This window comes from Geotrypetes seraphini, chromosome 4, assembly GCF_902459505.1.
Source record: "Geotrypetes seraphini chromosome 4, aGeoSer1.1, whole genome shotgun sequence".
NCBI classification, from domain to species: Eukaryota; Metazoa; Chordata; class Amphibia; order Gymnophiona; family Dermophiidae; genus Geotrypetes; species Geotrypetes seraphini.
Window position 1 is genome coordinate 322,238,987 of NC_047087.1, and position 23,317 is coordinate 322,262,303.

The 23,317-nt window shown below is 43.5% G+C and overlaps 1 protein-coding gene across 6 annotated transcripts in view; it reads left to right on the forward strand.

The window, feature by feature from the left end:
* BTBD16 (BTB domain containing 16) overlaps positions 1-23,317 on the forward strand; it is a 141,602-nt gene that overhangs the window by 85,466 nt on the left and 32,819 nt on the right. For all 6 annotated transcript variants that reach the window (XM_033942722.1, XM_033942727.1, XM_033942728.1 and 3 more), the window contains exons 9-10: positions 114-244; positions 8,539-8,658. In XM_033942722.1, the coding sequence (XP_033798613.1) occupies positions 114-244; positions 8,539-8,658 (251 nt within the window). The remainder of the gene's footprint in view (positions 1-113; positions 245-8,538; positions 8,659-23,317) is intronic.

Consider the following 23,317-nt stretch of genomic DNA (forward strand, 5'->3'; position numbering starts at 1 on the left):
GAATGGAATTAGTTCTATTCATTGCTGTCTCTGGAATGTGTTAGGAACAGGGGGTTGACTGATTCGGGACACTGCCCCCTCACTTCATCTTTGCTTTTTTCATACTGCTTCAGTACAACCAGGAGAGACTGAAAGAAGAGTGTGAACATTGGCTGGCAGTGAACCTCGTGCCCAAGCTCAGGTCCCAGGCCTACCTGGGACAGATTCCTGAGGATCTGCTTCACAAGGTGTTGACATCTGCCAGGTGAGGTGAAGACAGCAGTGGTACAGATGTTTGAGAAATGCTGGGTACTGCATTACAGTTCACCATCCAATAGAATGATCTTAGAGGAATTGGGCTAGACTTAATAAATGAGGGCCAAACTTTGGCGCTGGGATAATCCAAATTTAGCATGTATTCTGTATAGGGTGGTCTGTGTGGATCACCCTTTATAGAATATTCACTTAGCACGTAGTCCACGTCTAACTGCGTTTGAACACTTACATCTGCCAAAGGCTGGTGTCCAACTGATGAAAGGTGGGCAAATCTGGTATTCTGTGACATGGCACCTAAATTCTGGGAATGCCCCTGGCCTGCCCATGCCCTCCCAGGGCCACCACACAACCTTGGGAGTTGCGCTCTATGATAGGGTGTAGGGCAGATCTGTGCGTAACTCCTAATTGTTGCAATTAACTTTAGATTGGGGTAAGCCAGCACAGATAGCATTGCAGTAATCTATCAGGTAGCCATTTAAGCATGGTATAGTCTTAAACAGTTCTACAGAACACTACAGCTCACTTTCTTTGTGGGGCTAAATGTCAAAACTCTGTCACATCTCTTTTCCACACTGGCTTCCACTTCAATTCCAAGTCCAATTTAAAATACTTACCTTAACTTTTAGGACACTTCATGAACGGACCCTGGATTATCTCTCTCGCCTCACCATTCCCTTCGTTCTTACTAGTCACTGAACGATCATAGACTAGTCCTCCCCTCACCATCCCATGCAGCCTTTTATTTCTCAACTCCATTTCATTGGAATAACCTTCCTTTAAGCCTCTGAGCTAAATCCTCTCTGCAACAATCCAAAGATAATTTGAAGACTCATCTTCTTAGCCTTGCTTTTAATTTGATCTAACAGAGGTATTTAGTATTATGATGGCAGCAATTGCTATCATCATCTCTACTCACCATAGTAATTACAATCTATACTGGAATTTTAGATTTTATGTTTATAAGCTTTTGATTAATGTCATATGACTTAATGTCTCTGTTTTGCTTCTTGGAGTGTCTTTGTTCTATCCTATTTTCATTGGCATTTCTTTCCTTTTCCTACAACCATTTCTGTATGTCACTGAGATTTGGTTGTACCATAGTTTGGTGATTTATCATATTTTAGGCGCTTGTTAGTTTCCATGCAGATTGGGATCTGGGCTCAAACGTGAACAACCTATACAGAATCTGGGAGATTGTGGATAATATGTTGAAAGTTTCAGCTTAGGTTGTTGCAGATGCTAAAAATGCAAATAAAACATTAGAGATAATTCGAAAAGGGGGAGAAAAAAACACCGAATGTCATCATGACACTAATCCACACATACTAAGGGATCCTTTTACTAAGGTGTGCTAGCGTTTTTAGCGCACGCACAAGATTAGCGTATACTAGCCAAAAAATTACCACCTGCTTAAAAGGAGGCGGTAGCGGCTAGTGCGCGCTAAAACCGCTAGCGCGCCCTTGAAAAAGGAGCCCTAAAACATTTTTCATTTTGGGGGGGGAGAGCCCTAGCCACTTTAGCCTCTCCTCATAGGGAAGTCATCCCATCCCTTCCATTTTCATCGCTCTTCTCTGCACCTTTTCCAATTCCTTTATATCTTTTTTTAGTTATGGTGACCAGAACTGCACACAGTATTCGAGGTGCAACTTAAGGGCATTATAACATTCTCATCTATATTTTCCATTCCTTTCCTCGACTCGAACCTCACTAAACTCTCCGAGAACATATCCTCATGTATATCGAACCTCCAAAACTGGGCCCTCACTGTTCAAATGAAACTAAATGAGTCCAAAACAAAACTACTTTGGCTCGGTCCAATATTAGACCATTTACCCACCTCCATTCCACTGTCCTCCGGCCCCACACTACAGCTTGAGTTCTCAAGCAAAGTTCTGGGCATCATCGTGGACGCCTCACTATCCTTCAATGACCACCTCCACTCCCTGGTAAAAAAATGCTTCTTTAGCCTTCATATGCTGAGGAAAGTGAGATCCTGTTTCCATCAAAAACACTTTGCCGTCCTTGTACAATCCATCATCCTTTCCAGATTAGACTATTGCAACTCTATCTACTTAAGCCTAACTAAGAAAAGCCTCCTCAGACTCCAACAGATTCAGAATGCTGCGGCTAAGCTTATTTTCGCAAAAAGTAAATTTGATCACGTCTCACCACTTCTGTCCAAGCTTCACTGGCTTCCAATAATCTCCAGGGTCCACTTCAAATGTGCCTGCCTAACTTTCAAGATCCTTTGTGGCATTCTTCCTCCCGTTTTTCCACTATCTTGGAATTCCTCTAATCCCAATTCCACCAGATCCTCCCAAAAATTAAACTATCCTTCCCGTCTATAAAAGGTATATCCCATGCTGGAAAACTAGGGACATCCCTCACCTTTAGAATCACCGAGCTCTGGAACAACCTTACATCCCCTCTCCGAAATTCGAGCTCCCTCCAACTCTTTCGAAAACATCTGAAAACTTGGCTTTTCTCAAAAATGTAACACCTCCCCCCTCTCTGGTACCTAAACCCTCTATTCCTCCTTTACTCTTAATCCACAATCATCCTTTGGAGTTCCATTCTATCTTAGTCCTGTAAACCGTGCCGAGCTCTACGATCGTGGAGAAGATGCGGTATACAAACCTAAGGTTTAGTTTAGTTTAGTTTCCTGGATAATTCCTAACATTCTATTTGCTTTTTTAGCCACTGCTGCCGCACACTGAGCTGAGGGTTTCAGTGTATCCTCAAAGATGACACCTAGATCCTTTTCCAGGGCAGTGACTCCTAACGTGGAACCCAGCATCATGTAGCTATAGTTCGGGTTCCTCTTTCCCACATGCATCACTTTGCGCTTGCTCACATAAACGTCATGTGCCATTTTGACGCCCACTCTCTTAAGGTCCTCTTGCAATTTTTCACAATCCTTTTGCAGTTTAACAACTTTGAACAATTTTGTGTCATCAGTAAATTTAATTATCTCACTAGTCATTCCTATCTCTAGATCACTGAAAATATATTAAAAAGCAGCAGTCCCAGCACAGAACCCTGGGGAACTCCACTATTTATAACCAAAAAGCTGTGAAAAATCTTGATAGTGAAAACTAGCTATAGCAAGTCCATAGGTGTTCAGGAGGGAAAGCCTCAAAGCCCCATTAGGGAGGAAGCCCTCTTCTAACTGGAAAGGGCAAATAATTTTACAGGCTTTAAAACCTCTGTTTGACCACAAGGACAAGTAAAATAGGTACACGAACGGTTAATAGAACAGTTAAATGCCTCACAGGCAGTCACCCTTCTCAATCAGGTTTTCAGTCTATGTATAGTACAGAAACCCTAATAATCTCACTTGTGAATTATATGTACACATTCTTTAGTAGAGGAACGGGAGCACTGCTACTGCAGTTTGATCTTTTTTGACTTGGTAGATCACGATATCCTGCATGATGTCATTGGTATTTCGGGTAAAGTCTTTTCATGATTCCGGGATTTTTTGAAATCTCATACCTATCAGGTGTTTTTCAAGGATATTTTTTTCAGAATGTTGGAGGAATCCATGTGCAGTTCCACAGGGTTCCCCCCTCTCCCCAACACTTTTTAACATCTATTTGGCATCACTGGGTGAGAAACTTGCATCCTTGAATTTAAAGATCTTTAGCTATGCAGATGAAATAACAATTATTGTACCAATCCCAACAGACCTGTCTTCATCTCTAAATATAATCCAAGAAATTATGTCCACCATGAACAAATGGATGACAGATTATAAACTGAAGTTAAACCCAGATAAGACTAAGTTCTTATTTGCCCCACCTCTGAAAAGGTGGTTGAGAGCCAGCTAACGTTGGATGGGTTTAGTTATCAAACTGAATCTGAGATTAAGATCCTGGGATTATACTTGGATAGAAATTTAACAATGAAATCATTTACTTCGACATTGGTGAAAAATGTTTCTTTGTTCTATGGAAGTTGCGAACTATTAAATCATACTTTGAATCCTATTTTGACTGCTTGTTCAGTCCTCGATACTTAGTACCTTGGATTATTGTAATGTTGTTCACATTGCTGGACATCATACAAATATACTTAGACTTCAAAGAGTATAGAATGTCACAGTGCATCTGATTTTTGATCTGAAAAAAATCAGATCATATTACTTTTTACTATAGAAAGCTCCACTGGCTTCCATTTGAAGAACGTGCGAGGTTTAAACTGGGAACACTTTGTTATAAAGTCCTTAGGGCCAGATTAACGGATAGGCACGTGCCTAGGGCCCAAACTTGTCAGGGGGGCCCGCAGAAGGAGGGCAAACAATAGCGACTCAGCTTTTTTTTTCAGACAGCGATGGCAGCCTCCATCTCCCTCCCCCCCAGGAGAGGCAGCGCGGCGTGTGCGGGCTCTCCCCCATATGAATCAGGGGGTCGCGTCAATCCATCCTTCCACCTGTGCTGCATAGCTTCTGCTGGTACCCACGCTCATGCTGCCACAGTGGCGGGAAGATGGTGGATGGCTTGACGTCGCTGCACACTGAGGGCGAGTCAGGCCACTTCGGCTCGCCCATCTTTCCGCGCTTGGGGTTCGAGTCAGAGGCCGAGCTCTCCCAGAGCCTGGCCCGCACCAAAACACGCTCCTATGGAAGTACAGCTAGCGTGACAGCACAGCGCCTCTGGCCGAGAGTTACGTGGAGTATCAGGTGGATGACGGTGATATGCTGCAGGGCATTGCGCTCAAGTATGGAGTGATGATGTAACAAATCAAAAGGGCAAATAAACTGTTTACTACTGATTGCATATTTTTGCGGCAAACTTAACGGAGAGAAAGAAGGGGGCAGGGAAAATATGAAGTGGGGACTGGAGAAGGGGGCACATGATGGAAGTGGGGAGAAGGGGAGAGAGAGAAGAAGGCAAACGGATGTCAGTTGAGATGAGAGGGGAGAGCAAATGCTGAATGGAAGAACACATGCTGACTGGAGCAAATGCTGAATGGGGAAAGAGAACACATGCTGGATGGAAAGAGGGGATAAAGAAAAAGGGCATATTGTGGATGGGGGAAGAAGACAGAGTTAGTGAGATAGCGGAGGGGTGAAGGAAAGGGGTGGCAAGCTGTGAGTAGACACAGTGAAAAGAGGGAAACTAAGGACTGAACAGTAAGAAAGAATTTAATTTAGATGGAGGCAAAAAATAGAGATCGAAGACCAGAGAAGGAAAAAGAGGGAGATGCCAGAGACAGAGATATCAGATCTTAGTGGAGGAAATGAAAAGAGAGAGTTGCTAAAAACCACAGGGGGAAGAAAGGAGAGAGATGCCGGACCATGAGGGGAACAGAGGGAAGATGATGGATGCCAGACCAAAGGTGTGTGTGGGGGGGGGGGGGGGGGGATGGAAGGGAGAGGCAGACAGTTTCTAGACGAGGCATAGAAAGAGAGCAAATGCCATATAGAAGAGGCAGAGAGAGGGCACACCGTGGATGGAAGGAAGAGAATGAGAAGATGGAGAAAGCAGAAACCAGACAACAAAGGTAGAAAAAAAATTCTATTTGTTTTATTTATTTATTTTTGCTTTAGTATAAAGTATTATTCTAGCTGTGTTGATAATCGTTTATTAATAGACAATGGAAATAAGGTGATCCTGTATATTGGACTAATTTTAATACATTTTTTTTTACTAATTCAGAGACCATAACTCCTTTCCTCAGGTCAGGACAGGGATATTGTAACAGCAGTACAGTTTACTGACTTGAAGAAAGAGGTTTTAACTTCTGAAAGCTAATTGAGAAATGTATTAGTCCAATAAAATGACAGGCGCTAAATTTTTTTTCTATCTATCCAAATGCAAAATATAAATTGGTGGGCTTCCCAAAGCCCTGCCAGCTGAAGATCTCTTCCTCTAGGAAGGAAAGGGGGATTTGTTCAGAGATGTTTGGAGGTTGCATAGAAGAAAAACTGTACACTGGCACTGGTATGGTAATCTTTGTTGTTTGTTTTGAATTTTAAAAAGAAAAGAAATAAAAAGAAAATAAGAAAATGGGGGCGGAGCAGGGGGGCCCAGTGGACTTGTGTGCCTAGGGGCCCTCGATGAATTAATCCTGTCCTGAAAGTCCTGCATGGTCAAGCGCCAGAATACCTATTAGAATTATTTACACCAAATTGTCCACTACGTAATACTGCTTTAGTTGTCGCTCCTCCAGTCCGAGGTTGTATTTATTAAAAAGTTTGCTTGCTTTTCAGGCAGCTAGCTGGGACAAAGAGTTACACATTTTATTCAGAAGGTCTTACTCTTACACCACATTTCAGAAAGTTATTAAAATCATTCTTGTTTATAACATTTTTAGAGAATTAAAATGATTAATGATTATTCTGTAGTTCACTGGAAATGATCAGTTTTGTGTCTTTTGTGAACCACATCAATCCATGAGGTTTTGCGGCTAATAAATGTGATGTAATGTAATCTTGAAATGTGTGGAAAGACAGCCAGGCTCCTATCCCCACCGACAATGGCCAAGAGTTTCACATCGCGGCTGCGTCAGGAACTGAGGAAAGCAGAGCCTACAAAAACAGGAACAATCAGTGCTGCAAAGAAATGCATGTGAAAAATACTTTCTTCCAAAATGCTCATAATCACTAAACCTGTGCTCTGTGCTGCCCACACAAAGATGGCTGCTGAGTGTCTGATCTTGAATCTTGAGACTCCTCCCACCCGGTGACTTGAGCTGAGACTCAGGCCAATCAATGGCTCAAGAGAGGTTCTCAATAGAAAAACCATTCAAAAGAATGAATTTTACAAAGAAAAAACATACAAATAAAAACCATTTAAAGAACCTTTGATTGGCCCGAGTCCGAGCTGATGTCATTCCGCTGACATCCCCCACATCCTTCTGACGTCCTAGATCTCCCCTGATATCTCTGCACACCTTCTTGCAAATCATATTGAGGGATACGGGAAATCCGGGTCTCCAACAAGGAGCACCTAAATGGGCCTCCGTGTGTGCGGATCGCCGGTCTAGATGGACCTTGGTCTGATCCGGTGAAGGCGTTTCTTATGTTCTTATATCCCCCCAACATTCCTGGGCCCCCCCTCCCATATCCCCGGAACCCCCTTGTACCTTCGAAAGAGCACACAGCAGGAGGGAAGCTCCCTTCCTCCTGCCTACAGGGCCCCATGCTGCAAATGATGGGGCTTCCTCCTCCCATTGCATCTTGGGATGCAGTGGGAATGGCCAAAGGCCCTTATTGGCTTAAAATTGCCATTGTATCTGTTGATATAGAAGAATTTGGATTTAGCTTATACTTTCTCAGTAATAGGCCTAAGGCAGGTACACTAGATATTTTCCTGTCCCTGGAAGACTTATAATTTAAGTTTGTACCTGAGGCAATGGAGGGTTACATGAATTCCCCAAGGCCCCAAAAGCAGCAGTGGGATTTGAACCCTGGCTGCTCTGGTTCTCAGTCCTCTGCTTATAATAATAATTTATTTGTATGCCGCCATACCGGGGAGGTTTTAAGCGGCTCATAACACAAGAAATAATACATACAATTCCATAAAAAATATCCTGGTAAAATACAGCTCAAGTAACCTCTAGACTCAGTGAACACTTCTGCTTTCTTGGGTTGTGAGTTCAGGTTTTGGAATTCTGGGATCATGCATTGAGTGGTTATATCTGTAGATTATACAAAAACTTCTCCAAACCCATGTATCCTCCCTGTCCTGTTTCAAGTTTCAAGTTCAATATTTTTCTTGATTGATCGCTTAATCAAATTCTAAGCGATGAACAGATTAAAATACATTCAAAATAGAGGCAAAACAGTACAAACTTTAAATAATAACATTGGGTAGATAACTAATACATTATACACATTACATAAGGTAAGATAGGGCTTTGAAATACAATTAATAAAGAAAAGCAAAACAAAGGAAAAGTACAGTAGGGAAACAAATAACCACAGAACTTAATAAAATAATATCGCTGGTTTAAGAATTGTTAAATTAAATATTAAAAGCATCTTTAAAAAGAAATGTTTTTAGATTACTTTTAAATTTTCCTAAGTCCTGCTCATTTCATAAGTAAATTGGGAGAGCGTTCCAAGTCTGAGGAGCAGTTACTGAAAAGATAAACTGCCGTCTAGTATTAATAACCTTAAGTGAAGGAATGGTCAACAAATTTTGCTCATTAGATCTCAAGGTTCTGCTTGGATGATATGGTATTAGAAGTTTAAATATGAATGCTGGAGTCTTGTAGAGAAGAGACTTAAAAACAATAATGAAGTCCCTTGCTTACCTGTCTTGCTCACTCCCTCAGGCTCTTCACTTTCAGTGAGTACCACCTCTTCAAGACTGTCCTCTACTGGATCTACCTAAAGGAGAACCCCACATGCCACATCCTGCCAGCACACAGTATCATATTAACCTTCTTCAAAAGGTAAAACACCAGGGCTGGATGGTTATCCAAATACTTGGTAGGGTCAAACTATAGTTTAAAGTGACCCATTACATGCTGCTGGAATTTGTAAATGTGATATGCATACATGAAGATTCAGCTCTATAGGCACCAGATCTGTGGGTGCAGTGACTACTTGAGTACCCCATACTAGATCTTCCCCCAGCATCATCTATTCAGTCCAAACTTGTAGTACCTGAAAGGAAAGGAAAAACTGAATAGGTGATGAGATAGACAAATCTGATATTTTGGGGGGGGGGGCCTCAAGAACTCACAGAACTGGTGCCATCTCCATGCTGACAGTAGGTTTTGAGATTAATATATGTATTCATTTTGGTAGCTTTACGATGCTGTGTATCAGGGAGCAGTATGTAAACTGAATAGCATAGGGACCATAGAAATAGAGAGCATGATGGCAAATAAAGATAGGAGACATGCATAGTCTGTCTCAATATAATTTCTGGTGCATTATACATCCCAGCAGATCTCTGGGTAACTTTCAGCAGGTACAAAGGCAGAGAGGAGAGAACCTGCATGTACAACTCTAGCTACTTTTCTTGGCAGACCAAATGGGCCATGGTGGGGTTGTGTTGTCTCTTACTATGAAAATATTAGCTCCCACCCCAAATTGGTTATAAAAACAATGCTTCTCTAGAGTTGGGAGTGGTGCCGGAGGACTGGAGAAGGGCGGATGTGAACCCTGTCCACAAAAATGGAAGTAAGGAAGAAGTAGGGAATTACAGGCCCATAAGTCTGCTTCTGTAGTAAGTAAATTAATGAAAATGATTTTAAAACAGGGAATAGTGAAGTTTCTGGAATCCACTGGATTATAAGACCCGAGGCTAAATGATTTCACTAAAGGCAAGTCTTGTCAGACAAATCTGATCAACCTCTTTGACTGGGTGACCAGAGAATTGGATAGAAGGAGAATGCCAGATGTGGTATATTTAGATTGTAGCAAAACCTTTGACAGTGTTTCACACAGGCGTCTAATAAATAAACTGAGTGCTCTTGGTATGGGCCTCAAAGTGATAGACTGGGTCAAGAACTGGTTGAGTGGAAGGTGACAGAGGGTAGTGGTCTATGGAAATCTCTCTGAGGAAAGGGATGTTACCAGTGGTGTGCCTCATGGTTTGTTTAAGAACCATTCTCACAGTGGCCAATCCAGGTCCTTAGTACCTGGCCAAAACCCAAGGAGTAGCAATATTCCATGCTACCGATCCAGGGCAAGTAGTGACTTCCCCCATGTCTTTCTCAATAACAGAGTATGGACTTTTCCTCTGGGAAATTGTCCAACCATCCGCTCTTACCACAATCTCTGGCAACGCGTTCCAGAGCTTAACTATTCTCTCGGTGAAAAAAATTTCCTCCTATTGGTTTTAAAAGTATTTCCCTGTAACTTGTGACCGGGTGCAGCCAAGCTGGGCTCAGCAAGTGGCCTTACCTAGTGCACACAAAACCTCAGCCGAGCGGTTATGTGAGGTTCTATTGGTAGCTTGGTATTGGAATAATAAAAAAACAAGTCCAATGACAGAGGTGCACTTTCCTGGTATAATTTATTGATCAAAATCAAAATAAACTTTCAAACAGGCTTCTTCAGGTTTGTATCACCTGGTATATCATTGCAGCATTTTTCAAACTAAGGGGAACCACAAGTACAAGGGGCACTCGGAGAAATTGAAAGGGGAAAGGTTTAGAACAAACGCCAGGAAATTCTTTTTCACCCAGAGGGTGGTGGATACATGGAACGCGCTGCCGGAGGATGTGATAGGCAGAAGTACGCTACAGGGCTTCAAAGAAGGATTGGATAGGTACCTAGAGGAGTACAGATAGGAGTAGAGGTAAGGTTATAGGGACAGGATTAGAGGTAAATTATAAAATTAGTCAGAGACCACTGTTCAGGCAGTGGGCCTGATGGGCCGCCGCGGGAGCGGACCGCTGGGCAGGATGGACCTCTGGTCTGCCCCAGCGAAGACAACAAAAAAAACCCCACAAACAATTGTCAGTCCCAAGCCCATTATCTTCACAAGAGAAAAAAAACTTGTCCCAACTGCAAAGTTTTCTTCAAACAAAAATTCAGCCTTCTCAATCTAGTATACAGTCCAAATTTTATCCCAGCTCTCTTTACCAGGAAAAGATTAGCTTATTTCCATTCCTTCTATACTGGGCAACTCTGTTTCTTCTATCTCCATACTATAAGCAAAGTCCTCATCAGCCATCTCATTGTTTTGCCCAAACACAGACTCACCGTTTTCTGTGGCTTCTATCTCACCAACCTCTGCCTGGGCTGGTAGCCAGGAGGTAGACTGTGACATCTTGATTGTCTGGGCTGGCACTCTATGGCTTGCAACTGCTGGCTGGCTGGATCGGGAGCCGGTGTGTACTCTGAGGCTGGCTCCCCTGCTTTGAGAAAACTACTCCCTTTTCTTTCCCTGCAGGGAGCTTGTTAGTCCTCCCTGTAGACGTGTTAGGGTAGCCTGCTCTCAGAGAGCTTCTCACCTGGCTTAAAACCAGTTTGAGCCTGATTGGCAGTGGCTTGTATTCTAGTCCTGCTCTTTCCTTTCCCTGGCTCCTGGGAGATGTAGTCTGTCCACTTGTTTTCTTATAACTGGCTCAGGTAAAGCTAAACCATATCTGCCTGCTTTAGGCAGGGCTTTAGAAGATTTCATTGCTGGAAGGCTTGGCTTGAAAATATTCCTAGGAGCTGCTTTGAGACTCTCCTTAGCAGGCTTAGGAATACTTTCAAGGGTTTTAACCCCATTTCCCTTCTCTGGCAAGGCTTCCTCCCTAGGAACAGAGGCAGCCTTGTGACATACTTCATCAAGTGTCTCCTAGTCTTTGTATTTTTTGATGGAGTGAAAAATCGATCCACTTGTACCCGTTCTACACTCCACTCAAGATTTTGTAGACTTGGGCCTGTCCTTTTTTTTTTTTTTTTCAGTTCAAACTGTTTATTGAGTTTTTAAGTTACAGAAAAAGCAGAAATAAAGATGAAAGGTGAATACAATTCATGGTGCAAGTCACATCCATAAACAGAATATACTGAGGGTTGTATGCATAAAAGATAATACTCTAGTACAGTGTTTTTCAACCTTTTTTGGGCAAAGGCACACTTGTTTCATGAAAAAAATCACGAGGCACACCACCATTAGAAAATGTTAAAAAATTTAACTCTCTGCCTATATTGACTATATATAAAGTAATTCTCTTGAATAGGAATCAAATAAACACAAAGAAAGTATTTTATAATTACTTTATTACGAAATAAAAATTATAAAAATTATAAAATACTTTATTCAGTGCGAAACCTGGGCCTGTTTGGCTGAACACAAAGCTGATATTCTGGCTGGAATCGAAGAAAGACACACACGTCAACAGCTCTCAGTCTCTCTCTGTATTTGGTTTTTATAGCATACAAAAATAGACAAATATACCCTCCATCCTTTTTATTAAACCACAATAGCAGTTTTTAGCGCAGGGAGCTGCGCTGAATGCCCAGCGCTGCTCTTGACGCTCATAGGCTCCCTGCGCTAAAAACCACTATTGCGGTTTAGTAAAAGGTGACCATATTGTAAAATATAGACAGCAGATATAAATTCAGAACTGTGCATAGTAAGTGAAGGGAAGTTTTCATCTCTGGGAATTTACCCAGTTAACTATTAAGTTATTTGGGCAAATTCCTTTGAAAACTGTGGTAATACTGCCTCCACTTTGCTAAATTTAAAATGAAATCATTTTTCCTACCTTGTCTGGTGATTTCTGGTTGCACTTTCTTCTTCTGACTGTGCATCCAATCTTTCTTCCCTTCTATCAGCCTGTATGCTTTCTCTCCTCCACACCTCATTCCCTCCCCCAACTTTTTCTTCCTCTCTCCCTGACCTTTCTTTCTTTTTTTCTGTTTCTCTTCTTTCCTTCTGTTTCCCTGCCTGCCCCCTTTCTTTCTTTCTCCCTGCCGTTCCCCAAGCCACTGCCACTGCCGCTGCCATCGGGGAACAGGACCCACCAATGGATAACAGGCCCCAAAGCCGACGCCGACGCATGCTCTCCCTGACGTCAATTCTGCAATTGGAGAGGAAGTTCCGCCCAGCCAGGCAGCGATTGGCTGGCCCGAACTTCCTCTCCGACTACAGAATTGATGTCGGGGAGAAGAAGACTTATCGGCTCGATAGATTAGATCGCCAAGACAAAGTGAGTCCTGGGTGATCGACTCACTTTGCCTTGGCGAGCTACTGGCGCCCCTGCCTCGGGCCCCCTGTCAGCTCCGGGCCCGGCGGCCCTGCGGCACACCAGGCAACATCTCGCGGCACACTAGTGTGCCGCGGAACAGCGGTTGAAAAACACTGCTCTAGTACATTATCAACACACACTGATCTCAATTACATTACATTACTCATGCCCTAGGTGCATTGTCTAAGAGAATAACTATTGATGAATCAAGCAAGCAAGTATACAAAAGCGTGAAAATGCAAGGGTTATATATTACAATGCATAAGGAGAGGCTGCCATATAGCCAGGAATCTAGGCATGGAGTTAGTTCGTTCTGCATATACTTTTTCATATTTCCCTGTAAGGCAGAGAGCATTCCACCACATATGGTAATCTATTTTAGTAAAATCTTTCCAGCAAAACAACACAGTCTGTATCGCCAGAGATAACATAATAGTAATTAAACGAGCCTTATCAGAATGCATGGGTGTAGCAATCGCTTGTGACATTATGATAAGTATAGGATAGGTCAGAGACTCTTTGATGTCTAATATGTCACATATAATATTCCACACTTTATTCCAGTAATCCTTTAAGAGTGGGCATGAAAAAAGTAGGTGCTCCATAGTACCATCAGAGGTAGAGCAGGACCAACATAAAGTGGACATTGAGTGATCTATTTTGTGTGACAATATAGGCGTCCAAACCGCTCTGTGCAAAAGAAAAAATATGGATTGTAATAGAGAGGCAGAGCGAATGGATTTGAAAAATATTAGCCATAGGGACACCCAATCTATTGCATCGGAAGGTAAGTTGAGGTCGCTACACCATTTCACTTCCAATTCCAAGGGATCAGAAAAGGAAGCTCTTTGTAGTATATGATACCAGGTAGAAGCTTTGATATTACCATCAGGTAGAGAAAGCAAAAATTTAAGCATACCGGGGTCCGCTGACTGTAGACCATCTTTCTGAACTGAGTGTTGCACACAGTGTATTAGTTGAAGCCACCGGAAATATTGAGACCCAGGTAGACCGCAATCAGTCGACAGGTCTGAAAAAGATGCCCATGTATCTTTTGTTCTAAGATCTTTCACCAGGTATATGTCACATTTCTGCCAGTCCGTCCATGAGATAGGTGACTCCGCTATCTTGAACCTATCATTGTTCCATAAAGGCAGTATGGTGGAATCCGACCATCTAGACGAGAAAGTGGAATCAGTGCTATCAACCGCTAGTTTATAAGCTTTCAGTATCTTATCCAACTTGTCTGATTTAGTGAGAGTGATACCAGCTAAGTATCTAATGCGTCTGTCCCCATATAATGCGCTTTCAACAGAGAGCCACACAGGAGGGTCACAGGCATTGGGCCTATGATAACCTGATGTTCACTGTTTCAGGATGAAGGCATGATGGTAATGTAGAAAACTAGGTAAGTTCACTCCACCCAATATACGAGGTGCTTTTAACTTAGCTAGAGCAATACGTGGCTGCTTGTTTTTCCTCAGGAATTTAGTCAGCAGAGAATCCACTTGTTTGTAGAAGGTGAGTGGTAAATGAAAGGGTAACATAGATAAGATATAATTAACCTTGGGAGCAATCATCATTTTGATCGTTTCCACTCTACCCCACCACGTCAGTGTTAGCGGGGACCATTTGGATATGGAGGATTTGACAATGTCTAATATGTGTTCCACATTGAGGAGAACAGTTTCTTCAATACTCGGGCCAAACAGCACTCCCAGGTATTTTATGGATGTAGCTGACCATTTCATTCCATAAGTATTTATGTCAGATTCCACTGCCGGGCAATTAAGAGGCATCACTTCAGTTTTACTCATGTTGAGTTTGTATCCAGAGACTTTCGCATAACGTGCTATGTCCGATAGTAGAAACGAAAAAGATGTAGGTGTTATATAAAGTAAAATATCGTCTGCATATGCAGAGAGTTTAATATCTTGCTCATATTCTGGAAGTCTGAAACCAACAATGTCAGGATTGTTACGTATGGTCCGTATCAGTGGTTCCAGTGCAAGATTAAATAGTAATGGGGATAAAGGGCATCCCTGTCTGGTGCCCCTATTAGGATAGAAAGCATCAGACAATGTACCATTAATAAACGTTCTGGTGGTGGGCCTTGAGTAGAGTACTTTTATTTTAGTAATGAAATCCTCCGAGAAGCCAAACCAGAGTAAGGTGTTGAAAAGAAAAGGCCATTCAATGCGATCGAAGGCTTTCTCTGCATCCAATCCAACCGCTAGCAATTCTTTTTTCTGTAATTGTGCCTGAGCTATGACATGTGAGAATGTACGAGTATTGTCACTAGATGACCGGCCGTTGACAAAACCACTTTGGGTTGATGGTATTAGTTTAGTTATGACTCGTTGCAATCTATTTGATAATAGTTTAGCATATATTTTTGCGTCCACGTTTATCAAAGAAAGTGGTCTGTAGTTGGCAAGATGACGCGGATCTTTACCAGGTTTTGGCAGCACAATTATGGTAGCTTCGGTGAAAGAGCCAGTGACCTCACCTGAAGAAATGAGATGTTCAAGAAAGGGAAGGTAAAACGGGATCAAGATCTCTTGAAATGCCTTATAGAACTCGACCGTCAGGCCATCCGGTCCGGGTGATTTCTTAAGAGCCATTGATTGAATAACCAGGGAAATTTCAGACGGTGAGATCCTCTCATTTAGCTGTTCCTTATCAATCTCATCAAAGGTGGTGTGAGGAATATTTGCCAGGAACTCGGAAATCAGTTGCGGGCTACTTGATTCAGCAGTGTATAGTGATTTGTAGAATGTCATAAATGCTTGGGAGATGGCCTTAGGACCGGTGACTTCAACTCCTGATTCCATTTTGATGGAGGCGATGTTAGATTTAGCCTCACGTCGTTTAAGAAAATTAGCCAATAAATGGCCACATTTATTATTTTCAGCAAAGTAAGATGCAGATTGTTGAAATATCGCATGTGAGGCCTTATTACTTAAGATTGAATTATAGCGGAAGCGTGTTCTGTTCAATCTTAGCAGGAGGTCTATGTCCCGAGGTGTTTGTTGGTGTTGAGATTCTAGGCTTCTAATTTTGTCTTCCAGTTTTTGTTGATCTTCTTTCAATTTTTTACTTTTATGGGCAGAATAGGTTATTATGATACATCGGATGAAAGCTTTATAAGCATCCCAACAGCAAGACCAGGAAGTTTGTGCAGGAGTATTAAACTGGAAATATTCTTGTGTTTTAGACCTTATCAATTCACAAAACTGTTCATCTTGTAAGAGAGCATTGTTGAAACGCCATTGCCGAGTTTTCTGAGAAGAAACATTGCCTTTTAATTGAATTGTAATGGCCGCATGATCTGAAATAGTGATTGGTAGAATGGATGCATCCGTGATGGAAGAACACAAAGAGTCGCTCACAAGAAAAAAGTCAATCCTCGAGTACGAGGAATGGGGGGGAGAGAAGAAGGTGAAGGCCTCTGTGTCAGTATGTAGGTGTCTCCATATATCCACAAGGTGAACATCAGTTATGAGATCCTGTAAGGCGAACCAAGCTTTGGTTTTTTTATATGTGCAGTTTGATTTTCTATCTATACTAGGATTCAAAACCAGATTGTAGTCGCCCATGACAACCAGATTGGCCGTGGATTCATCCAGAAGAGATTCATACACTGAATGGAAAAAATCTGGTTTATCCAGATTCGGACCATATAAATTGAATAAACAATATATTACATTACATTACATTAGTGATTTCTATTCCGCCTGTGCCTTGCGGTTCTAGGCGGATTACAAATTATAAGAGATCTGGACATTACCGAGAGAATTGCGTAACAACGATTATCTAGAGAAATTACATAACAGTGATTCATGTACTTTACATGGTGTGGTAGAGGATTCAATTGTAAGAATTACATAGCAGAGAATCAAGTGATAACAGGATACAGTAGAGAATATCAGTATATACGGGTTACAGACTAGAAGTTACCTAATAATGACGTAAGAAGTTTGTTGGATAGTGAGGTAAATGCTTATATAGGAGTCAGAATATGTTTGGAAGGACAGGTTCTAGGAGAAGACTAATGTGTTATTCAATAGAGGGAGAGCTTGTGCGAAAGGGGAGGATATTAGTTGGTAAGGACGTGTTTTTTGAATAGAAATGTTTTGATTTCTCTTCGAAACACTTTGATGTCTGTTGTGTTGATCATTAGTTTGGTGATGGTGGGGTCAATTTTCGCTGCCTGTGTCGCTAGAAGGCTGTCGTATAGTTTCTTACGTCGGGTTCCATTATGAGGGGGGAAGGTGAATAGGTTTTGAGTTCTTCTTGATCTGGATGAGTGGTAGCGGTATAGGCGGTTATTTAGGTAACAGGGGGCAGTTCCATGGGTTACTTTAAATAGTAGACAATAGAACTTGAATTGAGTTCTTGCTTTTATCGGAAGCCAGTGAGAGTCTACATAGGCGGGAGTGATGTGGTCAAATTTGCTGAGACAGTAGATGAGTCTGATGGCTGTGTTCTGAACGGTCTGTAGTTGTTTTATCATGTTGTTTGGGCATGGTAGGTAGAGGCTATTGCAGTAATCCAAGGTACTGAGTGTGAGGGATTGTACAATGATCTTGTAGTGTTCTTTGGTAAAGAACTTTCTTATTTTTCTTAGGTTTCGCATGGTGAAGAATGCCTTCTGTATGACTTTGTGTATCTGTGTCTGCATAGTGCAGCGTCTGTCTAATTGTATTCCTAGAATTTTGAGAGTGCTCTGTATGGGATATTTGATTGCGTTTACTTCCAGTTCTGTTATAGATGGCTTTTGTTCCTTCTCTAGTAGTAGGAATTTGGTTTTCTCCGCATTCAGTTTCAGCTTATGGTTCATCATCCATTTTTCTACTGTTTCCAGTGTTGTTTTTAGGTGTCCATTGGAGCTGGGGTCTTGGATGTCAAATGGGAGAATGATGGTTATGTCATCTGCGTAGCTGAAAGAAGTTATGTTTAGGGCGTCTAGGGCAGTGCCTAAGGAAGCTATGAAGAGGTTGAATAGTATGGGCGATAGTGGGGATCCTTGTGGTACTCCGCAGGGGTTTGTCCAGGGTTCGGATAAAATATCTTTTGACTTAACTCTATATGATCTTGTTTGAAGGAATCCTTGGAACCAGTTGTGAACTTTACCAGTTATTCCTATGGCATCTAGTGTCTGGAGAAGTATTGGATGATCTACTAAGTCAAATGCTGCTGAAAGGTCGAGTTGGATGATTAGTAACTTGTTTCCTTTGCTAAGGTGCTGTCGGGCTATGTCTAGTAAAGATACCAGTAGTGTTTCTGTGCTGTGATTAGCTCTGAAACCAGATTGAGTTGGATGCAGAATGTGGTGGTCTTCTAGGTAGTAGGATAGATATTGTGCTACTAGACCCTCTATGAGTTTGATGTATAGTGGGATAGAAGCGATTGGTCTATAATTTGTTGGGTTGTCTATATCTCACCTGCGCTATTAATTGTGACTTTGACCCAGCGACCATTGAGGTCATTTGAGGAGGAAATGATGGAAATATTACTGGATCTCCGAATCAAAGTAATAACTCCACCTTTTCTATCAATGGCAGGAGAATAACATGGGGGCAAGGCCCATGGGAGAGAAACCTTGGCTGATGCAAAAGCATCTAGGTGGGACTCCTGTAACATTATTACCGTATTTTTACGCATATAACGCGCGCGTTATACGTGTTTTAACCTACCGCGCATACCCCTCGCGCGTTATACGCGTGAGCGCGGTATACAAAAATTTTTTTACATAGTTCCCACCCCGCCCGACGCCCGATTCACCCCCCCCCAGCAGGACCGCTCGCACCCCCACCCCGAACGACCGCTCGCACGCGCTCCCACCCGCACCCGCATCCACGATCGGAGCAAGAGGGAGCCCAAACCCTCTTGCCCGGCCGACTCCCCAACTCCCCGACAATATCGGGCCAGGAGGGAGCCCAAACCCTCCTGGCCACGGCGACCCCCTACCCCCACCCCGCACTACATTACGGGCAGGAGGGATCCCAGGCCCTCCTGCCCTCGACGCAAACCCCCCTCCCTCCAACGACCGCCCCCCCCAAGAACCTCTGACCGCCCCCCCAGCCGACCCGCGACCCCCCTGGCCGACCCCCACGACACCCCCACCCCCCTTCCCCATACCTTTGGTAGTTGGCCGGACAGACGGGAGCCAAACCCGCCTGTCCGGCAGGCAGCCAATGACGGAATGAGGCCGGATTGGCCCATCCGTCCCAAAGCTCCGCCTACTGGTGGGGCCTAAGGCGCGTGGGCCAATCAGAATAGGCCCTGGAGCCTTAGGTCCCACCTGGGGGCGCGGCCTGAGGCACATGGGCCCAACCCGACCATGTGCCTCAGGCCGCGCCCCCAGGTGAGACCTAAGGCTCCAGGGCCTATTCTGATTGGCCCACGCGCCTTAGGCCCCACCAGTAGGCGGAGCTTTGGGACGGATGGGCCAATCCGGCCTCATTCCGTTGTTGGCTGCCTGCCGGACAGGCGGGTTTGGCTCCCGTCTGTCCCAACTACACAAAGGTACGGGGAAGGCGGGTGGGGGTGTCGTGGGGGTCGGCCAGGGGGGTCGCGGGTCGGCTGGGGGGGCGGTCGGAGGTTCTTGGGGGGGGGGCGGTCGTTGGAGGGACAGCGCACGGAGAGTCGGGGCAGTGCACGGAAAGTCAGGGAGGGTGAACGGAGAGTCGGGACAGTGCACGGAGAGGCGGGGCAGTGCACGGAAAGTCAGGGAGGGTGAACGGAGAGTCGGGACAGCGCACGGAGAGGCGGGGCAGTGCACGGAAAGTCAGGGAGGGTGAACGGATAGTCGGGATAGCGCACGGAGAGTCGGGGAGGGCGAAAGGAGAGTCGGGGTGGCCAGAGGAGAGTCGGGGCGGGCGAAAGGACAGTCGGGCAGCATGCGCGGTATACCCGTGAGCGCGGTATACAAAAGTTTTTGTACATAAAATCGTGGTTTCTGCGTGCTATACCCGTGTGCGCGTTTTACACGGGTGCGCGTTATCTGCGTGAAAATACGGTACATCAGGTTTAAGATTATCAAGGTATGTTAAAACTTTTTTCAACTTAATTTTGTTATTAAGACCCTTTGCATTTAAAGATATGATTTTAAGAGACATTGCAATTATGAAAAAGACATATGAGCATGAGACAATGATAAGCAGATGAAAAAAGCGACCAGCAATACAAGCTTATTATGTGAGACCAGGAGTGAGAAAGGAACCACATCAGTATGTGACTCATAGAAAAATAATAAACCAAAACCAGTAAAAAGCACCCTGAACTGTGAAGAGTGACAAAACAGTCACTACTATGTAAGAACCATGTGAGTGTAGCTGAGGGAGCCATAACGGCAGGCAGATCCCAACGTGCCCTCATTAGTGTCAAAATTCAACATACAAACAGTTATTAACAATATAACATTGCGCTGGCAGGAGCTAATAGCATCACATTAATCTCATATAATATGGTAAAAGGCTGTAATGTATAGTGCAAACAGAATAACTTCAGCTAATACAGCAACATATGATAAACCATATTGTCAGACATTCAAACCTGATTGATTGGGGTAGGTGAATGCAGTTCAATAAATGAAGCCAGCTCTTCCGGGTTAATGAAGTCCTTGGTTGTATTATTCAGTGTTACTCTCATGCGAGCCGGGTAAAGTAAGCCAAATCTTGCATTTAGAGATTTCAACTGTGGTCTGTAGGAGAGAAGCAGCTTGTGTCGGCGTGCAGTGGTTTTACTCAGGTCGGGGACAAATAGGATGGTGGAACCCTCATGCTTGATTGGAGCCCTGATCTTAGCCCGCTACATGATCTCCAAAACGTGTTGGTATCTGAGCAGCTTGAGGACAACCGGTCTGGGGCGACGGTCTCCGGTGGAAGAAGAGGGTACCCTGTGGGCTCTCTCAATTTCAAATTCTCTATGGAAGGTAAGGTCAAGGAGCCGAGGAATTAGAGCTTCTACATTTTTAATAAGCTCACTATCTCGGCCATTCTCCGGGAGCCCCAATATGCGAATGTTACACCTTCGAGACCGGTCATTACTATCTTCCAGGTCTCTTTCTAATGCAGCTATGCAGGTGGCCTGTTTCCTGAGATCAGCCAGTTGCACAGTGCTAGCCTCCATCTTGGATTCCAATGTGTTCACACGTGTTTGGAGCTGTGCAAAATCTTCTGCCATACCTGTTATTTTTTCATTTATTTCATCTGTAGAAGCCTTTGTTTCTGTTACCAGCTCTTTAAGCTCTCTTAGCTCTGCCAGAATTTCACGTCCCGAATCGCCGGTGGAAGGTGGGAGCGGTGCCTTTGAAGGGGAAAGCGGCTCAGGCTTGTGCCGTTTCCCGACCTTTTTATCCGACATCCGGCGGTTGTTTCTGGGTCGGCAGCCCGCGATTTAGGTCAGTGAAACCTGCTGATTCTTAGCCGCGCTCCGTTGCGACTCGGTATTGATTTTTTTTTAGACTGTTTGCCGAAGTGTGAGGAGCAGCACGGGAGAACGGAGATCAAGCCGCCATTTCGCTCGGGCTCAGCCACGCCCCCCTGGGCCTGTCCTTTTTAACATTTTTATAAGCAATATTGCTGAACAGTTGTCAGGTAAGATTTGCCTCTTTGCGGATGATTCCAAATTCTGCAATAGTGTAGACAACCTGATGGTTTGGATAACATGGAAGGAGGATTTAGTGAAACTTGAGGAATAGTCTGCGATTTGGCACCTAAGATTTAATGCTAAGAAATGCAGGGTCAAGAAAAAGGAGCGGAACTTGGGTGTGATTGTATATGATGATCTTAAGGTAGCCAAACAGGTAGAAAAGGATGCTAGAAGATGCCAGGATGCATAGGGAGAGGTATGACCAATAGGAAAAAGGAGGTATTGATACCCCTGTATAACTTCATTTAGAATATTGTGTACAATTCTGGAGGCCACACCTTCAAAAAGATATAAAAAAGGATGGAATCGGTCCAGAGGAAGGCTACTAAAATGGTGTGTGGTCTTCTTCATAAGACATACGGAGACAGACTCAAAGATATCAATATCAATACTTTGGAGGAAAGGCAAGAGAGGGGAGATATGATAGAGATATTAAAATATTTACATGGCATAAATGTGCACAAATTGAGTCTTTCAATTGAATGAAACTTTGGAATGATGGGGAATTGGATGAAGGTGAAAGGGGATAGATTCAAAAGTAACCTCAGAAAATACTTTTTTAAAGAGAGGGTGGTGAATGCTTGGAATGGCCTCCCAGTAGAGGTGGTGTAGATGAAGAGTGTATTTGAATTCAAGAAATCTTGAGACAAGTACGCTGGATCTCTAAGGGAGAGGAGGGGATAGTAAATGACTAGATAGGCCATGTGGGCTATGGTTGCCTTCATTTTTTTCTGTTTCTATATGTGCCTATCAGAAGAATTACCCCTTTAGGGTACAGTTCTAAAACTGGGCACACCCACTTAGGAGCGCCAAGGATACATGGTGAGAGCCTCTTCCATAGCAGATTTTGTCCTAGATTACTGGCATAACTCTGTATCGGCACGCTTTATTTTCACATACCTTCAGTTACATCTACACATAAAAGTAATAAGAATACAGGTAAGTAAAGGTGAGAGCCCTACCCATGTCCCACCCAGGTATTTGCACACCTTGCCTGTATATGCTATGTACGTAACGCATGCTCTTACATAGAATATTGCCTAAGGACCCGATGGAACTTTTGCAGGTAAATGCACTGTTCCTTGTCTGCATTCATGATCATAGAACTGACCTTTCAGTGAAGGAAGTTACTAATTCCCTCTGGTTCGTTAGCAAGTACTTTCCCCCACTGGAAGAATTTTGTCCCAGGGTTGTGGCACATGTTCAGAAATCTGCAGGAACCAAAGGATGCTTCTTGGTCTTCCCGGGGACACTTGATGTGTATGTATATAGTGCATCGCAAGTCAGGCCTCAATTACTACTATGATTTATCATTTCTATAGTGTTGAAAGGCCTACGCAGCGCTGCAAATTAAGCACCTAACTTTAGCTGCTCAAACAGAAATTAGGGACCTAACTGTACTTAGGTATTAAGATAATGAATAGCATACAAGTGCTTTAACGCATAACTGAAAAGGGGGTGTGCACTTAGTGGAGTAGAGGAGTGGTCTAATGGTTAATGCAGTGGGCTGAGAATCTGAGGTATCAGGTTCAGTTCCCACTGCAGTCTTGTGACTCTGGGCAAGTTACTTAACCCTCCACTGCCCCAGGTACAAAATAAGTCCTCCCCTCCCCTCTTAGGAATCTGAGCTCCCTCCAACTCTTCCGTAAACATCTGAAAACCTGGTTATTCTAGTCCTCTAAATTTTTCTCTTCATTTTGCCTCTTCCCTCCACTGGAGTTCCTTTCTACCCTAACTCTTGTTAACCGTGTCGAGC